Source organism: Leptidea sinapis, chromosome 2, assembly GCF_905404315.1.
Source record: "Leptidea sinapis chromosome 2, ilLepSina1.1, whole genome shotgun sequence".
NCBI lineage: Eukaryota > Metazoa > Arthropoda > Insecta > Lepidoptera > Pieridae > Leptidea > Leptidea sinapis.
This window is the reverse complement of record NC_066266.1, coordinates 24,110,637-24,136,107: the sequence shown is the minus strand read 5'-3', so window position 1 is coordinate 24,136,107 and position 25,471 is coordinate 24,110,637. Positions and strand designations below refer to the sequence as shown.

Sequence of the window (25,471 nt, the reverse complement as noted above, 5' to 3'; positions counted from 1 at the left end):
ACCCCAATGATAACAAAAGGAATTGAAACATGTATTAAAATTGTGTGAAAACAATTCTGGAGTTCGAAAGTAATCCTTCTCTATATAAACTGAGTTTGAAAACAGAAATGACTTGCGACGAAGCTTCTGAAATATAATATTTTATTTTATTTATTAATATTATACTAAAAAAACAAACAATGAAAATTATAAACTAGTTATTTTATTTTATAGAGCTTTGACCAAATATTGCATCGAGCTGGCAAATAGATCACACTGTGGTGCTACCACAAGTACAGAGTTTAGAAGACTGATGGCTCGTATTACAGGCGTGTGCTTATGCGTTTGAGTGCGTGCAGGTGGCTGCGCTAATAGTGCGTGTCGCCGCGCGCGTACGTACGAGGTCGGTACAAAGAAACGCAACAAACGTTGTAATAAGTATATGCAGTCCACTCTGCCCCGAATTATTTTGAGAACAAACTTAGTAAGAGCTACGTACCTACGTAACTGCAGTGAATCTAAGCTCAGATGTCCTTGTAAAAAGAGTGTTGGGTACATAAATGGATACTATCCATATTGCCTCTTATACAAATGTCTAAGGTATTGTTTTTGGACTTGTTCGATCATTAAAGTATATTTGCTCTCATGTGGGTTCCAGACAAATGAGACTTGAACTGCCGCTCAGAATGTTTGAGTTTTTCAAGAATCCTGAGGGGCACTGCTTGTAATTGGCAAGGCGTATCAGTTACCACCAGCTGAACGTCATGGCTCGTCTCATCCCTAATTTTCATTAAACAAATGTTGGTCTTTTAATATAGCTAGTCGTCAAGTCCTGCCGCATTAACGAACCGCCGTATCTTCTTGACGTGAGTATTACAAACAGCATCTGGTAGCAGGGTAAAGTCGCCAAGGGCAAGTTACCCAAGACAACAATGTCAGCAGAGAGGATCTGTGCACACACGTCGTTGCCCGCGTATTAATCGCAGCCTCAGAGATGATCCGTCTTTGCATTCATATTATGTGACCAGTACGCTACTACTAGAACTCTCTACGCACAGAAATACAGTGAAAGGATATTGAAACTCTAACCCCATTCATTATAAGAATATATTTTTTTAACAGTATGTATTGTACCATATTAAGTACAAGAATGTGGCTTTTCACCAGTATGTATTCTATTGCGCATCTTTAAATTACCAGGTTGACTGAAGCTCTTACAACATTTTTTTACAAGAATATGGCTTCTCACGAGTATGTTTTCTATTATTCATCTTCAAATTAGCAGATTGACTGAAGCTCTTACCACATTTTTTACAAGAATATGGTTTCTCGCTAGTATGTATTATATTGTGCCTTCAAATCACGAGATAGACTAAAGCTCTTATCACATTCTATACAAGAATATGGCTTTTCACCAGTATATATTCTATGTTGTGATTCTAAATGGCTGTTTTGAATGAAATTTTTACCACATATAATATTAATATGGCTCACCAGTATGTATTCTATTATGTTTCTTCAATGCATTCGATCGACTGAAGCTCTTATCACAATCTTTACAAGAATATGGCTTTCCACCAGTATGTATTCTATTATGCATCTTCAAATTACCAGATTTTCTGAAGCTCTTCCCACATTTTTTACAAAAATATAGCTTTTCACCTGTATGTATTCTATTGTGTCTCGTGAAATAACAAGGTCGATGGAAGCACTTATCACATTCATTACAAGAATATGGCTTTTCACCAGTATGTATTCTATTATCCATCTTCAAATTACCAGATTGACTGAAGTTCTTACCACGTTCCTACCACATTTTTTACAAGAATATGGCTCCTCACCACTATGTATTCTATTGTGTATCTTCAAATTACCAGATTTTCTGAAGCTCTTACCACATTTGTTACAAGAATATGGCTTTTCACCAGTTTGTATTCTATTATGCATCTTCAAATTACCAGATTGGACTGAAGTTCTTACCACCTTTTTTACAAGAATATAACTTCTCACCACTATGTATTCTAATGTGTATCTTCAATGCATTAGATTGACTGAAGTTCTTATCACAATCCTTACAAGAATATGGCTTTTCACCAGTATGTATTCTATTATGCATCTTCAAATCACCAGATTTTCTGAAGCTCTTACCACATTCGCTACAAGAATATGGCTTTTCACCAGTATGTATTCTATTATGCATCTTCAAATTACCAGATTGACTGAAGTTCTTACCACATTTTTTTACAAGAATATGGCTTCTCACCAGTATGTTTTCTATTGTGGTTTTTCAATTCATCAGATTGATTGCAGCTCTTACCACAATCTTTACAAGAATATGGCTCTTCACCAGTATGGCTTCTAATATGCCTTATCAAATATACAAATTGACTGAAGTTCATACCATATTTTTTACAAGAATATGGCTTCTTATCAGTATGTATTCTATTGTGTATCTTCAAATAACCAGATTGACTGAAGCTCTTACCACATTGTTAACAAGAATATGGCTTTTCACCAGTATGTATTCTATGGTGTGATTCTAAATACATGCATTGAGTGAATCTTTTACCACATATATTACAAGAATATGGCTTCTCACCAGTATGTATTCTATTATACATCTTCAAATCACCAGATTGACTGAAATTCTTTCTACATTTTTACAAGAATATGGATTGTCACCACTATGTATTCTATTGTGTATCTTCAAATTACCAGATTTTCTGAAGCTCTTACTTCATACGTTAGAAGAATATGGCTTTTCACCAGTATGTATACTATTGTGTACCTTCAAATCATGAGTGTGACTGAAGCTCTTACCACATACTTTACAAGAATATGGCTTTTCACCAGTATGTATTCTATTGTGTACTTTCAAATCATGAGTGTGACTGATGTTCTTACCACATACTTTACAAGAATATGGCTTGTCACCAGTTTGTATACTATTGTGTACCTTCAAATCATGAGTGTGACTGAAGCTCTTACCACATACTTTACAAGAATATGGATTTTCACCAATATGTTTACTATTGTGTACCTTCAAATCATGAGTGTGACTGAAGCTCTTACCACATACTTTGCAAGAATATGGCTTTTCTCCAGGATGTATACTATTGTGTACCTTCAAATCATGAGTGAGACTGAAGCTTTTACCACATACTTTACAAGAATATGGCTTTTCACCAGTATGTATTCTATGGTGTGATTCTAAATACTTGTATTGAGTGAATCTTTTACCACATATATTACAGGAATATGGCCTCTCACTAGTATGTATTCTATTATGCATCTTCAAATCACCAGATTGACTGAAGTTCTTTCCACATTTTTACAAGAATATGGATTCTCACCACTATTTATTCTATTGTGTATCTTCAAATTACCAGATTTTCTGAAGCTCTTACTTCATACGTTAGAAGAATATGACTTTTCACCAGTATGTATACTATTATGTACCTTCAAATCATGAGTGTGACTGAAGCTCTTACCACATACTTTACAAGAATATTGCTTTTCACCAGTATGTATACTATTGCATACCTTCAAATCATGAGTGTGACTAAAGCTTTTACCACATACTTTACAAGAATATGGCTTTTCACCAGTATGTATTCTATTTTTTCACTTCAAATTACTAGTTTATAGTTTCGTTTCATTAAGCTTTTCTTTTTGTTTCTCTTTACATTGTGCTTGATGCATGCTTTAACTGTAAGATAAAATATATTATTATAATTAAAAAAATTACCATAATTACAACACGTAATTTTCGGAATCTGTTTTAGCTTAGCTGATATTGCTTCAGTGTGTTTAGTCTTAAGGAAACTTCAATAAGTTTTCTTATACTAGAATCCCAGATATTTGCTTTTTCGTAAAAGTGATATAATATATTCTACGCTTATTTCACACTTTAAATCAATATTTTCCTGTGTTGGGTTTTTTTTTTGCTAAAACTTAACAATAAACTACTTAAAAATTAAACACAAAATATAACAATTACAGCATAATCTTACCACTATCATTCTCCAACCTCACTAAGTTTACCCTTAGTTGTTTAGTGCAGAGCTGGTTGACTGATCGGTCTGATGGTACTTGGGGCATCAAACCTAACTGCCAGTCTGCAGTCCAGCCTGTAAATAATAATATCAACAAATAACTAAATGGAATGATACTTACAATTCTCGCGACTATGATTAATTTGTGATAGCTCAAGTCAAGACAAAAAATATCCAAGAGAAGAGCTTCAGTCAATCTGGTAATTTGAAGTTGCGCAATATAATACATACTGGTGAAAAGCCACATTCTTGTACTCAATATGGTACGAGTTATAGTTTAAATATAAATTTAATGTTATACCACAGAATACATACCGTTCAAAAAATAGAATTATTTAATGGAATGGGGTTAGTTTCAATATCCTTTCACTGTATTTCTGTGCGTAGAGTTCTAGTAGTATCGTACTGGTCACATGATATTAACGCAAGGACGGATCATCTCTTCGGCTGCGATTAATCCGCGAGCAACAACGTGTGTGCACAGATCCTCTCTGCTGACATTGTTGTCTTGGGTAACTTGGCCTTGGCGACTTTACCCTGCTACCAGATGCTGTTTGTAATACTCACGTCAAGAAGATACGGCGGTTCGTTAATGCGGCATGACTTTACGACTAGCTATAAGTATTTGTGGCGAACACAATAGTTCAATTCTGGGCGCAGTATAGGAATAGGAACAACTAGGACTCATTAAGACTTACCAAATAGCCACCCTCTTCATATAATAATAATAACTGTAATAATAACTGTAGTTTATATAGAGAAAGATTACTTTCGAACTCTAGAATTGTTTTCATACAATTTTAATACGTGTTTCAATTTCTTTTGTCGTTATCATTGGGGTACAATAAACAACTAGACTCACAATCACACTCAAAAATCTTCTGAAGCAAAACCCTGCCTACGCGTCTATTAGGCAGAGTTTTATTTCAGTTGTGTTTTGACCGCGCTTTGAATACAACGCCACGCAATATTCAACATTGAAGTAGTGACATAGCTTCCTGAATAGCGTTAGCGTCAGACTATAGTATAGAAAGATCTGCACTCGATCTTCTGATCTCATATTTAAATAATGGAAAAATAAGAAGGTCGATGTAAAGGGCAGCAGATTTACTTGGACTCCTTTCGGTATAGGGGTACCACAAGTGTATATTCTTGGACCATTCCTCTTCCTAATATACATAAATGATCTACTGAACATGGTAGAAAATAAACACAAGTTAGTATTGTTAGCGGATGACACTTCACTAATATTCATAGTGAAAAGAAGCCAAGTTTTACGTGACGAATTTGGCTTTACCTTCGAGGTTATTGCGTAATTTGCAATTTCTCGAGATTTCGAGACCCAGTATTCCGATACAAGCCGAGACTTTTAGGAGAGAAAGATAAGTCCACAGGAACCCGGCGGACTATAATCCTCCTTGGTTATGTTGAAGTTTGGGATTATTGCTGTATATTTGTTGGCGGATAATACAGGGTTATCTAAAATTTGTTTGCATCACCAGACGATTTGAATGTAACAGCTATTTTATTCCTACCGATTTTTTTGATGCCGTCAGGGCAAATATTTGGAATTTTATGCCTATGGAGATAGATACACCGAATTTACATAATATAAATTTATAGTTTGGCCTGAGGTAGGGTCTACCTCGATACGAGAAACATGGATAATGGTGTAAATGGTCCTTTATCAAAATCCGTATATTGTTTAAAACCAATAACTCAACTTGGGTCACAATATACATTCTGAATGGAGAAGCCATATCCGTATCAGTTATAGTTTTTTTTGCAGCGTTTTCTACTGAGCTGCTTGTATGTATACTCCGTTTTGACCCGGCGAGTGTGGGAATATCCGGAGGATCCGGGGGAGAAATATCCATTATTAAACGGTTAGTATAATGTAAAAGGGATGACTATGTTAATTGTTAATAACTAAGTATTTAATCTTACCAAAATAAAAATAATCCACCACCAATGAGAGAAAAGAAAACTCCTGTAATAAAATTAACAATGGGCGACGCTAGACAAAGCCCATAAAAAATGATCACTGAATTTCCGAACTCGACTCACGCGTGGTAGCCATCTTCAAAGTTCATATTATCTTCCTCCGTTGTTGTCAATATATTCGGTTTGCCAACATCGCAGTATGACGTATCATTGATTTTTTTAATTTATAACAATCTCTAAAAAGTAACATATTACGAAATTTAACAGAAATAAAACTTGTAACATATAGTATTATGATAGCCAGACACAAATTCTGCATTTAATAATTATTTCTGTCTGTATGTATATCCTATATTATGCTAATGGAAATAAATATAATCGTAAAAGCGCAAATTATGGGCTCCATTATATTATTTTTTTAATGTGTGACTTTGTAATGTTCAATGTATGTTTAGCTGAAATAGATATTTTTAATCTAATAATAATAAGTAATTGTGTATTGGCATGTATATTGGTTATATTTTCGTATAGATTGGATCATATAAGTAATGCTATAATTATAATTACAATTAATATATATCACCATGTAAATAAAATAAACAATAATGTTTAGACACACAACAAAAATACCGAACATTGTGCAGATTTGAATTTATGTTTAATGATACTGATGTAATAATAAAAATATATTTAATAGAGACAAGAAACAGCTAATTAATCAGTAATAGCTCATAGTTTTTTTTAGAAATATCCAAAATTATTATTTAAGAATTTTAAATGCGTATCCCGACGCGGGGTATAGTTCAGTTTTAGAGATATAGACAGAGAATGGGCCTTTGTCTCTATTAGAGTACTTAAGCTTACAATCCGAGTCAAAACCAGGTTTGAAATAAATTGATTGGATTGACTCTGTCCTGTCTCAACAACTCGGAGACCTAGTCTTCTTGCCATCGGGTTTAGTTATTTCCATATCTGCCGTTCTTTTCAAAACTCTTGTTTTGTCTGGGGTTCCAACCCTTTATCCCCTCTAAGCCCTGGTTCATTCCTCAAAAAAAAAAACTTTTACTTCTGTCATCATACAACTTCGCTTGGGATTTGTCTGTTCCCCAGTATTTGTGGCCAAGATCCGGGTAAGGGACTATTCTATATGTGAATGTGGCCTTGAGGAAGGTACTCTTGAACATTTCTACTGCCCTAAATTGTCAATTCCTTTATATGACCTTCTACCGAAGGATATCCCTCGCCCCATCAACATCCCTTTTCTTCTTACTTTATGCCATTCCCCTTTCATAAAGATATTTTACAAATTTATTCCCCGCAATAATATAAAATTGTAATTTATATCCTCCATAGTTTCTATGCTTCTATTAGGCACATATTCCTTCCCACTAATATTCACACATTTCTCCCTTAAATTTAGATAGCTACTAACAAGGCAGTTAATATTATGGGTGTTTATTACTAACCATACTACTAATAGCAACTCTTGTTGCCTATTCTTCAGTTCACAAAAAAAAACACAGCTATATCAACCGATCATTTACTTTTAATCAGCTCTTTATATACCTCAATCAGCTAAATTAAAATAAAAAATCTTTAATTTTATAATCAAAAATTGTTTTTTAGCCATTTTATGCTGAATGAGATAACAAAGCAAAGATCATGTCATAATCATATCATAAGCTTATGACACTGCTCTTCTTTTTTCGGATGATGCAGAAAACAAAATCTACAAGCAACTTCAGCTTAACTTACTTACACTCCATGCAGATAATACAAATTACATGAAATTTTCGATGCCCAACCTATCTTCAATCCAAGATAACCCAATAATGTATGCCAATTTTTGTAGCGCTCTCACTGATAAACAATGCAAGTGTTCCGTATTATTATTGAAAAAAAAAAGGGAAAAATATCTGGGAATTGTATAAGAACTGTACTCTAAAGTTTTAATATCACAACAAAGCTTTGTGCAATAGAATTCGTAAGTTGATTTGAGTCTTAAAAAAGGTACACTATATAGCAGACACAAAACCAATAAGGCTAGTTTACGTATCTACATGTCAATCAATTATAAGTTACTGTATTACCACATGGGGTGGAGCAGGAAAATCATTGTAATTAACCATCGAGAGAACTGAGAGAAATTTTTACAAGGTGTCCAATTACTGCCCTTTTTTATTTCCTTCTAATATCCTCTATAAATTATGCAAACTACTAACAGATCGCCAGTTATTTACACAGAGGATAGTACTAAAATAGCATGCTTCCCAACAGCAATGAATTTATTGTTGAGACTGAAGGATATTGTTTGCTCTCAAAAAACATTGAAAAACTTTGTTTTTAAATTTAAATTTTATATAGGCCAAGGACTGTTTCTTTACAATAAACACAATAGTGAACATGTACCATCTAAATTAAATATAATAAATATTAATAATTGTATGAAAGGTCTTCATGAAGCACTTCAAAATATGTCCTATGAATATACAGAAAAATTACTACTTTCTTGACCTATATTCATAAACTGTAGATACATTACACCTTTTTTATTTGTTAAATTTTTCTTTTCAATTCAAATACCTTCAAAGCAAGGCTTGTTTTATGACAATACTTTGTAATTTTTACTTTTGAATATTTTAAATATTCCAAAGAGCTGCTGCTGCATTTCACCTTCGTACAACTAACAGCAAATTAGGATATCATCCCAACGATCTGGATGTGTGGTGGTCCTCCACAGTGTGGTTTTCAAGGAGTTTTCCACTTCCATGTGTGGTGTCCGGGACGATACAACATGGGTACCCTAAAAAAAAAAAGTGTGAACACCTTTCTTAAAGGCCAGCAATGCTCCTGTGATCCTCTGGTGTTGCAAGAGAATGTAGGCGGTGGGGATCACTTAACATCATATGCTCGTTTGTCCTCCTTTTCCATTAGAAAAAATGTATCACAAATATGATTTTACAGTCATTACCTGATAACTCATGCTCTACCACATCTATTTCGTCTTTACATTCTTCTTTGATAAGTAAATTATTTTGCATGTCAGACACAGACAATGTACTCCTGCTAGAAGGTCCCGGGTTCGAATCCCGGTAGGTGCAAGCATTTATATGATGAATATGGATGTTTGTTTCCGAGTCATGGATGTTTAAATGTATTTATGTATGTTTATATGAATTTATGTATGTATAAGTAAGTATATTGTATTAAATATATCATTGTCTTATACCCCATAATTCAGGCTATATATGCTTATGCTTGGGGCAAGATAATTTGTGTAAAAAGTGTGTCAATATTATTATTATATTATGAGAGTCTACATAATTAAGAATTGTAGGCAGTGCGAAGGAATCTGAAAATTTTAATTAATATATAATATTTATATATTATAAAAGAGCAAGAGCCAGTGGACCCCAGACTTATGTTACAGAAACAAGAGAGATTATTGAAAATTCTCAAATTACCTTGTATATCCTGTTCCATGTCTTCGTGTTTGATATCTTTGTGATTATCCATCTTGATGGTGTAAGCCACACACAAATATTAGTTAGATAAATTAATACATCTTAATATACTTAAAATCAGAAAACTAACAATACTTTACATGCTTATTGTTTCAATTAGCATAATATACTATATGATTTTAGTGAATCAACAGACATGCTATTTGATCAAAGGATCCTGTGATTAAAATTTTGATATCAATTGCAAGATGGTGTTATGAACCTAACACAAAGCAAAAAATTTCAATAATGAAGACAAAACTCGCAAAATATATTGATGATGTGGATGGCACTGAGTGTGTTTCCTGAATGTGCATTTCTGCATTGTAGGAGTTTTTCGGGTTCATCGGCAAATTTTCATCACCTGACAATATATCAAATTGTGAAATCTCACCTGCATCACATTGATGTCTGACATTTCACTAGAAACTTTTTGATTCACAGCTTTGTGGAATCATCTGCCAGTTGCTGTATTCCTATTTCCTGAACCAATATTACTTTTGGACCAAATCAATACGGCTAAAGCATACTCTCATCTCAAAATGGCCACGGACTGAGACCACAGACTTGTGCTTGACTCTAGTGTAGTAACTAGTTCGAAAAAGCGCTACCACAGACGAACTACGCAAACTAGTTCTCGGAGTCGGTTACCTCGCTCCTTGTTATTTTAGGTCATTTACAATCCTACGGATGCTGATATGGATCATTTTTCGAACTCCAATACTGTTATGTACTTCACAAGCTAAATTACTAGGGTGCCACAGTCGCTCGTAGAACCGCTTCGCTGCGGCGGCGTATATTTGAGCGGAGCGAGGTAAACTAACCAGCTGGTTCTAAGTGTTTCATTACGGTCAAGTAACTCAATTCATGGCGTTTCATCAATTGACTTTGACAATACTTTCCCTAAAGCCTCGCCAGTATCGGAATACTGGGTCTCGAAATCTCGAGGAATTGCCAATTACGCGGTCATCTCGAAGGGAAAGCCAAATTCGTCACATAAAACTTGGCTCCTTTTCACTTTGAAGATGAGTGAAGTGTCATCCGCTAACAATACTACCTTGTGTTGTAGTTCAGTAGATCATTTATGTATATTAGGAAGAGGAATATTCCAAGAATATACACTTGTGGTACCCCTATACCGAGAGGAGTCCAAGTAGATCTGCTGCCCTTTACATCGACTTTCTTATTTTTCCATTATTTAAATATGAGATCATAAGATCGAGTGCAGATCTTTCTATACTATTCTCTTACGCTAACGCTATTCAGGAAGCTATGTCACTACTGTTCAATGTTGAATATTGCGTGGCGTTGTATTCAAAGCGCGGTCAAAACACAACTGAAATAAAACTCTGCCTAATAGACGCGTAGGCAGGGTTTTGCTTCAGACGATTTTTAGTATGATTGTGAGTCTAGTTGTATATTGTACCCCAATGATAACAACAAAAGGAATTGAAACATGTATTAAAATTGTGTAAAAACAATTCTGGAGTTCGAAAGTAATCCTTCTCTATATAAACTGAGTTTGAAAACAGAAATGACTTGCGACGAAGCTTCTGAAATATAATATTTTATTTTATTTATTTATCAAAGATACAATTTAACATTACAGAATAAATCTAACGCGTTACAATAGTATTATAATTAAGAAAAAACAAACAATGAAAATTATAAACTAGTTATTTTATTTTACAGAGATTGGACCAAACATTGCATCGAGCTGGCAAATAGATCACACTGTGGTGCTACCACAAGTACAGAGTTTAGAAGACTGATGGCTCGTATTACAGGCGTGTGCTTATGCGCTTGAGTGCGTGCAGGTGGCTGCGCTAATAGTGCGTGTCGCCGCGCGCGTACGTACGAGGTCGGTACAAAGAAACGCAACAAACGTTGTAATAAGTATATGCAGTCCACTCTGCCCCGAATTATTTTGAGAACAAACTTAGTAAGAGCTACGTACCTACGTAACTGCAGTGAATCAAAGCTCAGATGTCCTTGTAAAAAGAGTGTTGGGTACATAAATGGATAGTATCCAAATTGCCTCTTATACAAATGTCTAAGGTATTGTTTTGGACTTGTTCGATCATTAAAGTATATTTGCTCGCTGCTTGTAATTGGCAAGGCGTATCAGTTACCACCAGCTGAACGTCATGGCTCGTCTCATCCCTAATTTTCATTAAAAAAATGTTGTTCTTTTATTATAGCTAGTCGTCAAGTCCTGCCGCATTAACGAACCGCCGTATCTTCTTGACGTGAGTATTACGAACAGCATCTGGTAGCAGGGTAAAGTCGCCAAGGGCAAGTTACCCAAGACAACAATGTCAGCAGAGAGGATCTGTGCACACACGTCGTTGCCCGCGCATTACTCGCAGCCTAAGAAATGATCCGTCTTTGCATTCATATTATGTGACCAGTACGCTACTACTAGAACTCTCTACGCACAGAAATACAGTGAAAGGATATTGAAACTCTAACCCCATTCATTATAAGAATATATTTTTTTAGCAGTATGTATTCTATGGTATAACATTAAAATTTATATTAAGACTGTAACTCGTACCATATTAAGTACAAGAAGATGGCTTTTCACCAGAATGTATTCTAATGTATATCTTCAAATCATGAGATAGACTGAAGCTCTTATGATATCTTTTCAAGATTATGGCTTTTCATCAGTGTGCATTCTAATGTGCATCTTCAAATTACCAGATTGACTGAAGTTCTGACCGCTTTTTTTACAAGAATATAGCTTTTCACCACAATGTATTCTATTATGCATCTTCAAATTACCAGATTTTCAGAAGCTCTTACCACATTCGTTACAAGAATATGGCTTTTCACCAGTATGTATTCTATTATGCATCTTCAAATCACCAGATTGACTGAAGTTCTTACCACATTTTTTACAAGAATATGGCTTCTCACCACTATGTATTCTATTGTGTATCTTCAAATTACCAGATTTTCAGAAGCTCTAACCACATTCGTTACAAGAATATGGCTTTTCACAAGTATATATTCTATTATCCATTTTCAAATCACCTGATTGACTGAAGTTCTTACCACATTTTTTAAAAGAATATGGCTTTTCACCAGTATGTATTCTTATTTGCATCTTCAAATTACCAGATTTTCCGAAGCTCTTACCACATTCGTTACAAGAATATGGCTTTTCACCAGTATGTATTCTATTATGCATCTTCAAATCACCAGATTGACTGAAGCTTTTACCACATTCATTACAAGAATATGGCTTTTCACCAGTATGTATACTATTGTGTCTCGTCAAATCACGAGATTTACTGAAGCTCGTACCACATTCTTTACAAGAATAAGACGTTTTACCAGAATATATTCTATTTTTTGACTTCAAATTACTAGTTATACTGATAGTATCGTTTCATTATGCTTTTTTTGTTTCCGTTTACATTGTGCTTGATGCATGCTTCAACTGTAAGATAAAATATATTAGGTACTACAATTACAATTACAATTTTTACAACATGTAATTTTTGGAAAATGTTATAGCTTAGCCGATATTGGTTCAGTGCGTTTTGTCTTAAGGAAACTTTAATAAGTTTTCTTATACATACTAGAATCCCACATATTTCCTTTTTCGTAAAAGTGATAAAATATATTTTTTAGTTTAGTGCAGAGCTGGTTGACTTCTGATGAAGTACATCACAGTCTGATGGTACTTGGGGCATTACATCTAACTGCAAGTCTGCAGTCCAGCCTGTAAATAATAATATCAATGAATAACTGAATGGAAGGAAACTTACAATTCTCGCGACTATGATACATTTGTGATTGCTCAAGTCAAGACAAAAAAATATCCAAAAGGAGTGCTTTACAGATTACACACAGCACATGCAAAACTATATTTATAAAGATCCTTAACTTGTTTACTCCAACATTAAATCACTCAGGAATAACAACTATGGATATCCTGTAAAACTTACGCTAGGACAATCTACATACTCCGAAATCTCAGTATGCAATGGCTTTAGTAAATACTTTGAAAGCGTATTTGTGAACCAGCGTATTCATACGACACTCCAAGTTCTCAGCTATTTGCTATGCTCGTTTGTCCTCCTTTTCCATTAAAACAAAATGTATCACAAATATAATTCTACAGTCATTACCTGGTAACTCATGCTCTACCACATCTAAAAACACAACTGAAATAAAACTCTGCCTAATAGACGCGTAGACAGGGTTTTGCTTCAGACGATTTTTGAGTGTGATTGTGAGTCTAGTTGTTTATTGTACCCCAATGATAACAACAAAAGAAAATGATATTCGTATTAAAATTGTATGAAAACAAAACTGGAGATCGAAAGTAATCCTTCTCTATATAAACTGAAACCAGAAATGACTTGGACGAAGCTTCTGTAATATGATCGCTTGTGTCATCTTCGAAGCAGGATATCTTACCGAATGTACTTACAGATAGAATTACAAGTCATTCGCCATGAAGTTCGTTACAGTTATTATTATTATATGAAGAGGGTGGCTATTTGGCAAGTCTTAATGAGTCCTAGTTGTTCCTATTCCTATACTGCGCCCAGAATTGAACTATTGTGTTCCCCACAAATACTTATAGTCGTAAAGTCATGCCGCATTAACAAACCGCCGTATCTTCTTGACGTCAGTATTACAAACAGCATCTGGTAGCAGGGTATAGTCGCCAAGGCCAAGTTACCCAAGACAACAATGTCAGCAGAGAGGATCTGTGCACACACGTCGTTGCTCGCTGATTAATCGCAGCCGAAGAGATGATCCATCCTTGCGTTAATATTATGTGACCAGTACGCTACTACTAGAACTCTACGCACAGAAATACAGTGAAAGGATAATGAAAATCTAACCCCATTCCGTCAAATAATTATATTTTATGAACAGTATGTATTCTATGGTATAACATTAGCTTTATATTTAGACTGTAACTCGTACCATATTAAGTACAAGAATGTGGCTTTTCACCAGTATGTATTCTATTGCGCATCTTTAAATTACCAAGTTGACTGAAGCTCTTACAACATTTTTTACAAGAATATGGCTTCTCACGAGTATGTTTTCTATTATGCATCTCAAATTAGCAGATTGACTGAAGCTCTTACCACATTTTTTACAAGAATATGGTTTCCCACTAGTATGTATTATATTGTGTCTTCAAATCACGAGACAGACTAAAGCTCTTATCACATTCTATACAAGAATATGGCTTTTCACCAGTATGTATTCTATTGTACATCTTCAAATTACCAGATTGACTGAAGATCTTACCACATTGATTGCAAGAATATGGCCTATCACCAGTATATATTCTATGGTGTGATTCTAAATGGCTGTTTTGAATGAAATTTTTACCACATATTATATTAATATGGCTCACCAGTATGTATTCTATTGTTTTTCTTCAATGCATTCGATCGACTGAAGCTCTTATCACAATCTTTACAAGAATATGGCTTTCCACCAGTATGTATTCTATTATGAATCTTCAAATTACCAGATTTTCTGAAGCTCTTCCCACATTTTTTACAAGAATATAGCTTTTCACCAGTATGTATTCTATTGTGTCTCGTCAAATAACAAGGTCGATGGAAGCACTTATCACATTCATTACAAGAATATGGCTTTTCACCAGTATGTATTCTATTATCCATCTTCAAATCACCAAATTGACTGATGTTCTTACCACATTTTTTAAAAGAATATGGCTTATCACCAGTTTGTATTCTTTGATGCATATTCAAATTACCAGATTCTCTGAAGCTCTTACCACATTCGTTACAAGAATATGGCTTTTCACCAGTATGTATTCTATTATGCATCTTTAAATCACCAGATTGACTGAAGTTCTAACCAAATTTTTTACAAGAATATGGCTTCTCATCACTATGTATTCTATTGTGTATCTTCAAATAACCAGATTTTCTGAAGCTCTTACCACATTTTTTACAAGAGTATAGCTTTTCACCAGTATGCATTCTATTGTGTCTCGTCAAATCATAAGGTCGAGGAAAACACTTTTTACATTCAAATCAAGAATATGGCTTTTCACCAGTATGTATTCTATTAAGCATCTTCAAATTACCAGAGTGACTGAAGTTCTTACCACGTTCTTACCACATTTTTTACAAGAATATGGCTTCTCACCACTATGTATTCTATTGTGTATCTTCAAATTACCAGATTTTCTGAAGCTCTTACCACATTTGTTACAAGAATATGGCTTTTCACCAGTTTGTATTCTATTATGCATCTTCAAATTACCAGATTGACTGAAGTTCTTACCACCTTTTTTACAAGAATATGACTTCTCACCACTATGTATTCTAATGTGCATCTTCAATGCATTAGATCGACTGAAGCTCTTATCACAATCCTTACAAGAATATAGCTTTTCACCAGTATGTATTCTATTATGCATCTTCAAATCACCAGATTTTCTGAAGCTCTTACCACATTCGCTACAAGAATATGGCTTTTCACCAGTATGTATTCTATTATGCATCTTCAAATTACCAGATTGACTGAAGTTCTTTCCACATTTTTTTTACAAGAATATGGCTTCTCACCAGTATGTTTTCTATTGTGGTTTTTCAATTCATCAGATTGACTGAAGCTCTTACCACAATCTTTACAAGGATATGGCTCTTCACCAGTATGGCTTCTAATATGCCTTATCAAATATACAAATTGACTGAAGTTCATACCATATTTTTTACAAGAATATGGCTTCTCATCAGTATGTATTCTATTGTGTTTCTTCAAATTACCAGATTTTCTGAAGCTCTTACTTCATACGTTAGAAGAATAACCACTAGTATGTATACTATTGTGTACCTTCAAATCATGAGTGTGACTGAAGTTCTTACCACATACTTTACAAGAATATGGCTTTTCACCAGTATGTATACTATTGTGTACCTTCAAATCATGAGTGTGACTGAAGCTTTTACCACAACTTTAGAAGAATATGGCTTTTCACCAGTATGTATTCTATGGTGTGATTCTAAATACTTGTATTGAGTGAATCTTTTACCACATATATTACAGGAATATGGCTTCTCACCAGTATGTATTCTATTATTGATACAGATTGACTGAAGTTCTTTCCACATTTTTACAAGAATATGGATTCTCACCACTATTTATTCTATTATGTATCTTCAAATTACCCGATTTTCTGAAGCTCTTACTTCATACGTTAGAAGAATATGGTAATTCACCAGTATGTATACTATTATGTACCTTCAAATCATGTGTGACTGAAGCTCTTACCACATACTTTACAAGAATATGGCTTTTCACCAGTATGTATACTATTGTGTACATTCAAATCATGAGTGTGACTTAAGTTCTTACCACATACTTTACAAGAATATGGCTTTTCACCAGTATGTATACTATTGTGTTCCTTCAAATCATGAGTGTGACTGAAGCTTTTACCACAACTTTAGAAGAATATGGCTTTTCACCAGTATGTATTCTATGGTGTGATTCTAAATACCTGTATTGAGTGAATCTTTTACCACATATATTACAAGAATATGGCTTCTCACCAGTATGTATTCTTTTATGCATCTTCAAAGCACCAGATTGTCTGAAGTTCTTTCCACATTTTTACAAGAATATGGATTCTCACCACTATGTATTCTATTGTGTATCTTCAAATTACCAGATTTTCTTAAGCTCTTACTTCATACGTTAGAAGAATATGGCTTTTCACCAGTATGTATACTATTGTGTCTCGTCAAATTATGAGTGTGACTGAAGCTTTTACCACATACTTTACAAGAATATGGATTTTCACCAGTATGTATTCTATTTTTTGACTTCAAATTACTAGTTTGATAGTTTCGTTTCATTAAGCTTTTCTCTTTGTTTCTCTTTACATTGTGCTTGATGGATGCTTCAACTGTAAGATAAAATATATTATTATAATTAAAAAAATTACAATAATTACAACACGTAATTTTCGGAAACTGTTTTAGCTTAGCTGATATTGCTTCAGTGTGTTTTGTCTTAAGGAAACTTCAATAAGTTTTCTTGTACTAGAATCCCAGATATTTGCTTTATCGTAAAAGTGATATAATATATTCTACGCTTATTTCACACTTTAAATCAATATTTTCCTGTGTTGGGGTTTGTTTTGCTAAAACTTAACAATAAACTACTTAAAAATTAAACACAAAATATAACAATTACAGCATAATCTTACCACTATCATTCTCCAACCTCACTAAGTTTACCCTTAGTTGTTTAGTGCAGAGCTGGTTGACTGATACATCACAGTCTGATGGTACTTGGGACATCAAACCTAACTGCCAGTCTGCAGTCCAGCCTGTAAATAATAATATCAACGAATAACTAAATGGAAGGATACTTACAATTCTCGCGACTATGATATAAATTTGTGATAGCTCAAGTCAAGACAAAAAAATATCCAAGAGAAGAGCTTCAGTCAATCTGGTAATTTGAAGATGCGCAATATAATACATACTGGTGAAAAGCCACATTCTTGTACTTAAAATGGTAGGAGTTATAGTCTAAATATAAATTTAATGTTATACCACAGAATACATACCGTTCAAAAAATAGATTTATTTAATGGAATGGGGTTAATTTCAATATCCTTTCACTGTATTTCTGTGCGTAGAGTTCTAGTAGTAGCGTGTTGGTCACATAATATTAACACAAGGACGAATCATCTCTTCGGCTGCGATTAATCCGCGATCAACGACGTGTGTGCACAGATTCTCTCTGCTGACATTGTTGTCTTGGGTAACTTGGCCTTGGCGACTTTACCCTGCTACCAGATGCTGTTTGTAATACTCACGTCAAGAAGATACGGCGGTTCGTTAATGCGGCATGACTTTACGACTAGCTATAAGTATTTGTGGCGAACACAATAGTTCAATTCTGGGCGCAGTATAGGAATAGGAACAACTAGGACTCATTAAGACTTACCAAATAGCCACCCTCTTCATATAATAATAATAACTGTAACGAACTTCATGTCGAATGACTTGTAATTCTATCTGTAAGTACATTCGGTAAGATATCCCAACTTCGAAGATGACACAAGCGATCATATTACAGAAGCTTCGTCCAAGTCATTTCTGTTTTCAGTTTATACAGAGAAGAATTACTTTCGAACTCCAGAATTGTTTCCATACAATTTTAATACGTGTTTCAATTTCTTTGTTGTTATCATTGGGGTACAATAAACAACTAGACTCACAATCACACTCAAAAATCGTCTGAAGCAAAACCCTGCCTACGCGTCTATTAGGCAGAGTTTTATTTCAGTTGTGTTTTGACCGCGCTTTGAATACAACGCCACGCAATATTCAACATTGAAGTAGTGACATAGCTTCCTGAATAGCGTTAGCGTAAGACTAGTATAGAAAGATCTGCACTCGATCTTCTGATCTCATACTTAAATAATGGAAAAATAAGAGGGTCGATGTAAAGGGCAGCAGATTTACTTGGACTCCTTTCGGTATAGGGGTACCACAAGTGTATATTCTTGGACCATTCCTCTTCCTTATATACATAAATGATCTACTGAACCTTGTAGAAAATAAACACAAGGTAGTATTGTTAGCGGATGAGACTTCACTCATATTCAAAGTGAAAAGAAGCCAAGTTTTATGTGACGAATTTGGCTTTACCTCCGAGGTTATTGCGTAATTGGCAATTTCTCGGCATTTCGAGAACCAGTATTCCGATACTAGCCGAGACTTTAAGGCGCAAACTTGTGGGGGCTAAATTGGACAAGATTCATTAATTCACTCACTCCGCGATTGAAGTTTTGAGTGAGGTGCCTTGTTTCATACACACATTCAAAATTTTACAGAATGTAAGGTAAATTGAGATAAGCCTTGTGCTAATATTTGATTTGGCTTCACTGCTTTCGAAAGTACCTAAGTCTCGTAATCTCAGAGTCGGTCCTACGGACTCAGGCCTACCCCATGGCTTGTGTCCAAATCTAAAGCCGTTAATAAATTTAAATAAAAGTACCGACCTTAATCCCTCTCTATATTTTATTTACTAAAAGCGTCTACTCACGGCCCTAATATCAGTGGCAATATCGGCAATTTGATGGTGGGGACGAAATCGGCTACTACTCTACACACGTCCCTGCCAGTTAGTATTTAACCGGGCGCTCGTTGATCCAAGATACCATCTACACTTTCAAAGCAACAGAACAAATATCGGCATCAAATCAATAAAAAGTGAGTACCCGTCATAATAATTACAATGTTAAAGTTACCTACCTACAACTCAAGTAAAATGGGTTAATAGGTGATTGATGAAACGCTATGAATTAAATTCTCCACAAACTCATTCATAGATAAGTCCACAGAAACCCGGCGGACTATAACCCTCCTTGCTTATGTTGAAGTTTGGGATTATTGCTGTATATTTGTTGGCGGATAATACAGGGTTATCTAAAAATGTGTTTGCATCAGCAGACGATTTGAATGTAACAGCCATTTTATTCCTACCGATTTTTTTGATGCCGTCAGGGCAAATATTTGGAATTTTATGCCTATGCAGTATCAGTTATAGTTTTTTTTTGTAGCGTTTTCTACTGAGCTGCTTGTATGTATACGCCGTTTTGACCCGGCGAGTGTGGGAATATCCGGAGGTACCGGGGGAGAAATATCCATTATTAAACGGTTAGTATAATGTAAAAGGGATGACTATGTTAATTGTTAATAACTAAGTATTTAATCTTACCAAAATAAAAATAATCCACCACCAATGAGAGAAAAGAAAACTCCTGTAATAAAATTAACAATGGGCTTCGCTAGACAAAGCCCATAAAAAAAAATCGGTTTGCCAACATCGCAGTATGACGTATCATTGATTTTTTTTCATTCATAACATTCTCTAAAAAGTAACACGAAATTTAACAGAAATAAAACTTGTAACATATTTGTAAGAAACAGATTTAATAAACAGTATTATGATAGCCAGACACAAATTCTGCATTTAATAATTATTTCTGTCTGTATGTATATCCTATATTATGCTAATGGAAATAAATATAATCGTAAAAGCGCAAATTATTGGCTCCATTATATAATTTTTTTAATCTGTGACTTTGTAATGTTCAATGTATGTTTAGCTGAAATAGATATTTTTAATCTAATAATAATAAGTAATTGTGTATTGAAATGTATATTGGTTATATTTTCGTATAGATTGGATCATATAAGTAATGCTATAATTATAATTACAATTAATATATATCACCATGTAAATAAAATAAACAACAATGTTTAGACACACACCGAAAATACCGAACATTGTGCAGATATGAATTTCTGTTTAACGATACTGATGTAAAAATAAAAATATATTTAATAGAGACAAGAAACAGCTAATTAATCAGTAATAGCTCATAGTTTTTTTTTTTGAAATATCCAAAATTATTATTTAAGAATTTTAAATGCGTATCCCGACGCGGGGTAGTGTTCAGTTTTAGAGAAATAGACAGAGAATGGGCTTTTGTCTCCATTAGAGTACTTAAGCTTACAATCCGAGTCAAAACTAGGTTTGGAATAAATTGATTGGATTGACTCAGTATTCAGTCTCAACCACTCGGAGTCCTAGTCTTCTTCCCATTGGGTTTAGTTATTTCCATCACTGCGGTTCTTTTTAAAACTCTTGTTTTGTCTGGGGGTCCAACCCTTTATCCCCTCTGAGCGCTGGTTCATTCCTCAAAAAAAAAAACTTTCACTTCTGTCATCATACAACTTCGCTTGGGATTTGTCTGTTCCCCAGTATTTGTGGCCAAGATCCGGGTAAGGGACCATTCTATATGTGAATGTGGCCTTGAGGAAGGTACTCTTGAACATATTTTTTTCTATTGCCCTAAATTGTCAATTCCTTTAAATGACCTTCTACCGAACGATATCCCTCACCCCATCAACATCCCTTTTCTTCTTACTTTATGCCATTCCCCTTTCATAAAGATGCTTTACAAATTTATTTCCCGCAATAATATAAAATTGTAATTTATATCCTCCATAGTTTCTATGCTTCTATTAGGCACATATTCCTTCCCACTAATATTCACACATTTCTCCCTTAAATTTAGATAGCTACTAACAAGGCAGTTAATATTATGGGTGTTTATTACTAACCATACTACTAATAGCAACTCTTGTTGCCTATTCTTCAGTTCACAAAAAAAAATACAGCTATATCAACCGATCATTTCCTTTTAATCAGCTCTTTATATACCTCAATCAGCTAAATTAAAATGAAAATTTCTCCACCTTGATGTTGGCCGAAGCGTCGACATTCAGTCGACGGAGCCATTTAATATTAAAAAGAAATCTTCGACTACAGGATTAATGGCATATCAATAACTAAAGTGAGCTGTGTTAGAGACTTGGGTTTCAAAATTGATACTAACGCTTTCAATGAACAACCAGGTTAATATCGTAGCAGATGAAGCAGCTGTGATTCATCAAGCGTAATTTCAGCAACATAGAGTGATTAAAAACAGATTCTTACAAGTTTTGTTTATTATACTATTGTAAAGATCATGGAAACTAAGCTGGTTGTGAAACAGTACACTAATATCTTTGATAACAATATTCCTCATATACAAAACTGATATAATATATTCTACACTTATTTCACACTTTGAATCAATATTTTCCTGTGTTGGGGTTCTTTTGCTAAAACTTAACAATAAACTACTTAAAAATTAAGCAGAAAATATAACAATTACAGCATAATGTTACCACTATCATTCTCCAACCTCACTAAGTTTACCCATAGTTGTTTAGTGCAGAGCTGGTTGACTGATCGGTCTGATGGTACTTGGGGCATCAAACCTAACTGCCAGTCTGCAGTCCAGCCTGCAAATAATAATATCAATGAATAACTGCATGGAAGGAACTTAGTTTTTAAATTTAAATTTTATATAGGTCAAAGACCTTTTTTTTACAGTAAATACAACAGTGAACATCTATCATCTAAATTAAATTATATTAATAATTGTATGAAAGGTCTTCATGAAGCACTTCAAAATATGTCCTATGAATATACAGAAAAATTACTACTTTCTTGACCTATATTCATAAACTGTAGATATATTACACCTTTTTAATTTGTTTAATTTTTCTTTTCAATTCAAATAGCTTCAAAGCAAGGCTTGTTTTATGACAATACTTTGTAATTTTTACTTTTGAATATTTTAAATATTCCAAAGAGCTGCTGTTGCATTCTACCTTCGTACAACAAACAGCAAATTAGGATATAATCCCAACGATCTGGATGTGTGGTGGTCCTCCACAGTGTGGTTTTCAAGGAGTTTTCCACTTCCATGTGTGGTGTCCGGGACGAGACAACATGGGTACCCTAAAAAAAAAGCGTGAACACCTTTCTTAAAGGCCGGCAATGCTCCTGTGATCCTCTGGTGTTGCAAGAGAATGTAGGCGGTGGGGATCACTTAATACCAGGTGACCCATATGTTCGTTGTCCGCCTTTTCCATTAAAAAAAAATTAATTAATATATATTATTTTTATTTATATATTATAATAGAGCAAGAGCCTGTGGACCCCAGACCTATGTTATTTTATAAAAGCTGAAAGTTTGGCAGCGCATGCTCCCACCATACTGCCTCACACTCTCCTACAGCTACCCTACATGCGTGTCTGGCAAGAGGTTGGAACTATCAAGTGTCTGGCTAATAAGGAAACATCATCTACTTATTACCCAAGTATTATATATAAAAATCAACTTTTATACTATGACATAAGTAAAATTATAATTTCATGAACAGAAACCCTTAATGGTTTCTGTTAAGGGGTTGCCAAGATGTTAAGTGTCAGTACACCCAGTTTGATCATCACCAATGTGTTTTGCAATGTATGTTAATTCAACACTGTACAGAATCAGAAATGCTCTTGTAAAGCTGGTATTATAAGGAGAAGAGGCAATGGTGATCTCATAATGTCTGGTGACTTGTATGACTGGTAATTAGTCCTTTTCTTCTGAAATAAATAATAGTTAAAAAAACTAAAAAGTATGCTTTATATAAAATTCAACTAAAAATAGAAAATAAATTTAAATTGAAAGTAGTGTAAAAAAAATATATTTTATTGTAAAAAAAGTGTGGGGTTCTTTTTAAGATATTATTAAAATAATAATTCTTCTACACCCCACGCTTTTTTTACAATAAAATATTTTTTTTTTACACTACTTTCAACTTAAATTTATTTTCTATTTTTTAGTTGAATTTTATATAAAGTGTGCTTTTTAGTTTTTTTTAACTACTTTTTTTCTTTTTTTAGTTAAATTTTATCAAATTAGTGTAATGTCATTGGTCCTCGATAAATCAACAAAGTTTGAACGAAATCTAGCCGTTTAAAGTGGGTCAAAATCGCGCCCAAAGAAGTCGGTTACAAACATACAGGTGAAGCTAATATAAAGCGTATAAAATAGATAAATTCAGTTATGCTTGAGAAACTATACTTAGGACTCATAATCTGTGAGCCATATAACACAATGTGCTCCATAACCAGTCAATTCTTGTTTTCCTCCTTCTAAATACAGCTTAAACTATTGGTAAATACTTAGCCAATACTTTCTACTGGAACATTGAAGATATACTTAATTACAATTGTAATAATAAATGTTAATGTTATTTTTCTAACATTAATGCCTCTTGCTGGATTTCCAGTATCAATTTATTAATTTTAAGCCTAAGAGATGAGAGCCTAATCACGAAGAAAATGGAGGAATAATCTAAACACAAGAATAGAGCTGAAGAACTAGAAACACATGCTATTTTAAGGCCTGGTTCTCATTTTAGAATTATTGTGTTACCATAAAGATGCAAGACTGTTTGATTATTTTGACATAATGGCTTGCATTAAAAACATAACCAGGGATATTCATATAGATAGTATAACACAAGATAATTTACATCCAAATATATATTATGATTAACATTTTAGATTTGTCTGGATGTTGTTATTAAGGACAGGAACAAGAGACAACATTGAAAAGATTCTAAAATTACCTTGTATATCCTGTTCCGTGTCTTCCTGTTTGGTATATTTGTGATAATCCATCTTGATGGTGTAAGCCACACACAAATAATAATAAGGTTAATTAATATATTTCCTTTTATATTCTATGACAATCTTGAATATGAAACTATTTTAGGGCAGTAATATTAATAGCACATATAGCAAAGAGTTTTACTAAAAATCCGTAGGTAAATAAAGAAAAGAATCACTTACGTGGTCGCAAATTTGACCATACTTAAAATCAGAAAACTAACAATATTTTACATGCTTATTGTTTCAATTAGCTATACTATGAGAATTTAGTGAATCAAAAGGATGCTATTTGATCAAATGATTCTGTGATTAAAATTAAGATATCAATTGCAAGTTGCAAGATGGTGGTATGATCAGTCTAACACAACGCAAAAAATTTCAATAACGAAGCCAAAACCAATGATATTATAGTATATATATATATATATATATATATATATATATATAACCAATGATATTATATAGTATAAGAGGTAGATTTGTCACTATCGCGCCGAAAATCAATCGCCTAAATGGAGTTTATTGGTTCCTTTGGTCGTAACTCGTAGTCGCTCTCTCGATACGAAAACGGTAGGTAAGTACGCACTACGCACGCGTTTGTTGTTCACAGAATTACTTACAAGCAAGTTACAATTTGATATAGGTACATCATTGAAATGCCGTCTTGTGTTATGGGAATATGCAGTAATTACGAAAGTAAAAAGAAATCATAGATTTACATACCACAGTCAAGAAATCACGAATTATAACATTTTATAAATAAATATGACGCCATGACATCGCCGATCGCCGCCAAGCTGATTGCCAAAGAGAATTTAAACACTACGTCGATTGCCGCAACGTGACTCGAGTCTCGAGTGCGGACATAGAGTAAGTACAGAA

The 25,471-nt window shown here is 34.0% G+C and overlaps 1 protein-coding gene across 1 annotated transcript; it reads right to left on the bottom strand.

Moving 5' to 3' along the window:
- Window positions 1-1,069: 1,069 nt before the first annotated feature.
- Window positions 1,070-24,598, bottom strand: LOC126973915 (zinc finger protein OZF-like). The gene is made up of 8 exons (XM_050821289.1): window positions 24,547-24,598; window positions 22,261-22,377; window positions 17,699-17,834; window positions 15,710-15,957; window positions 13,159-13,214; window positions 12,458-12,878; window positions 3,993-4,109; window positions 1,070-2,265 (listed from the first exon to the last, which is right to left on the bottom strand). Exons 1-8 carry the CDS (start codon window positions 24,596-24,598, stop codon window positions 1,934-1,936), a joined length of 1,479 nt encoding a protein of 492 aa, XP_050677246.1. The 3' UTR covers window positions 1,070-1,933.
- Window positions 24,599-25,471: the final 873 nt, after the last annotated feature.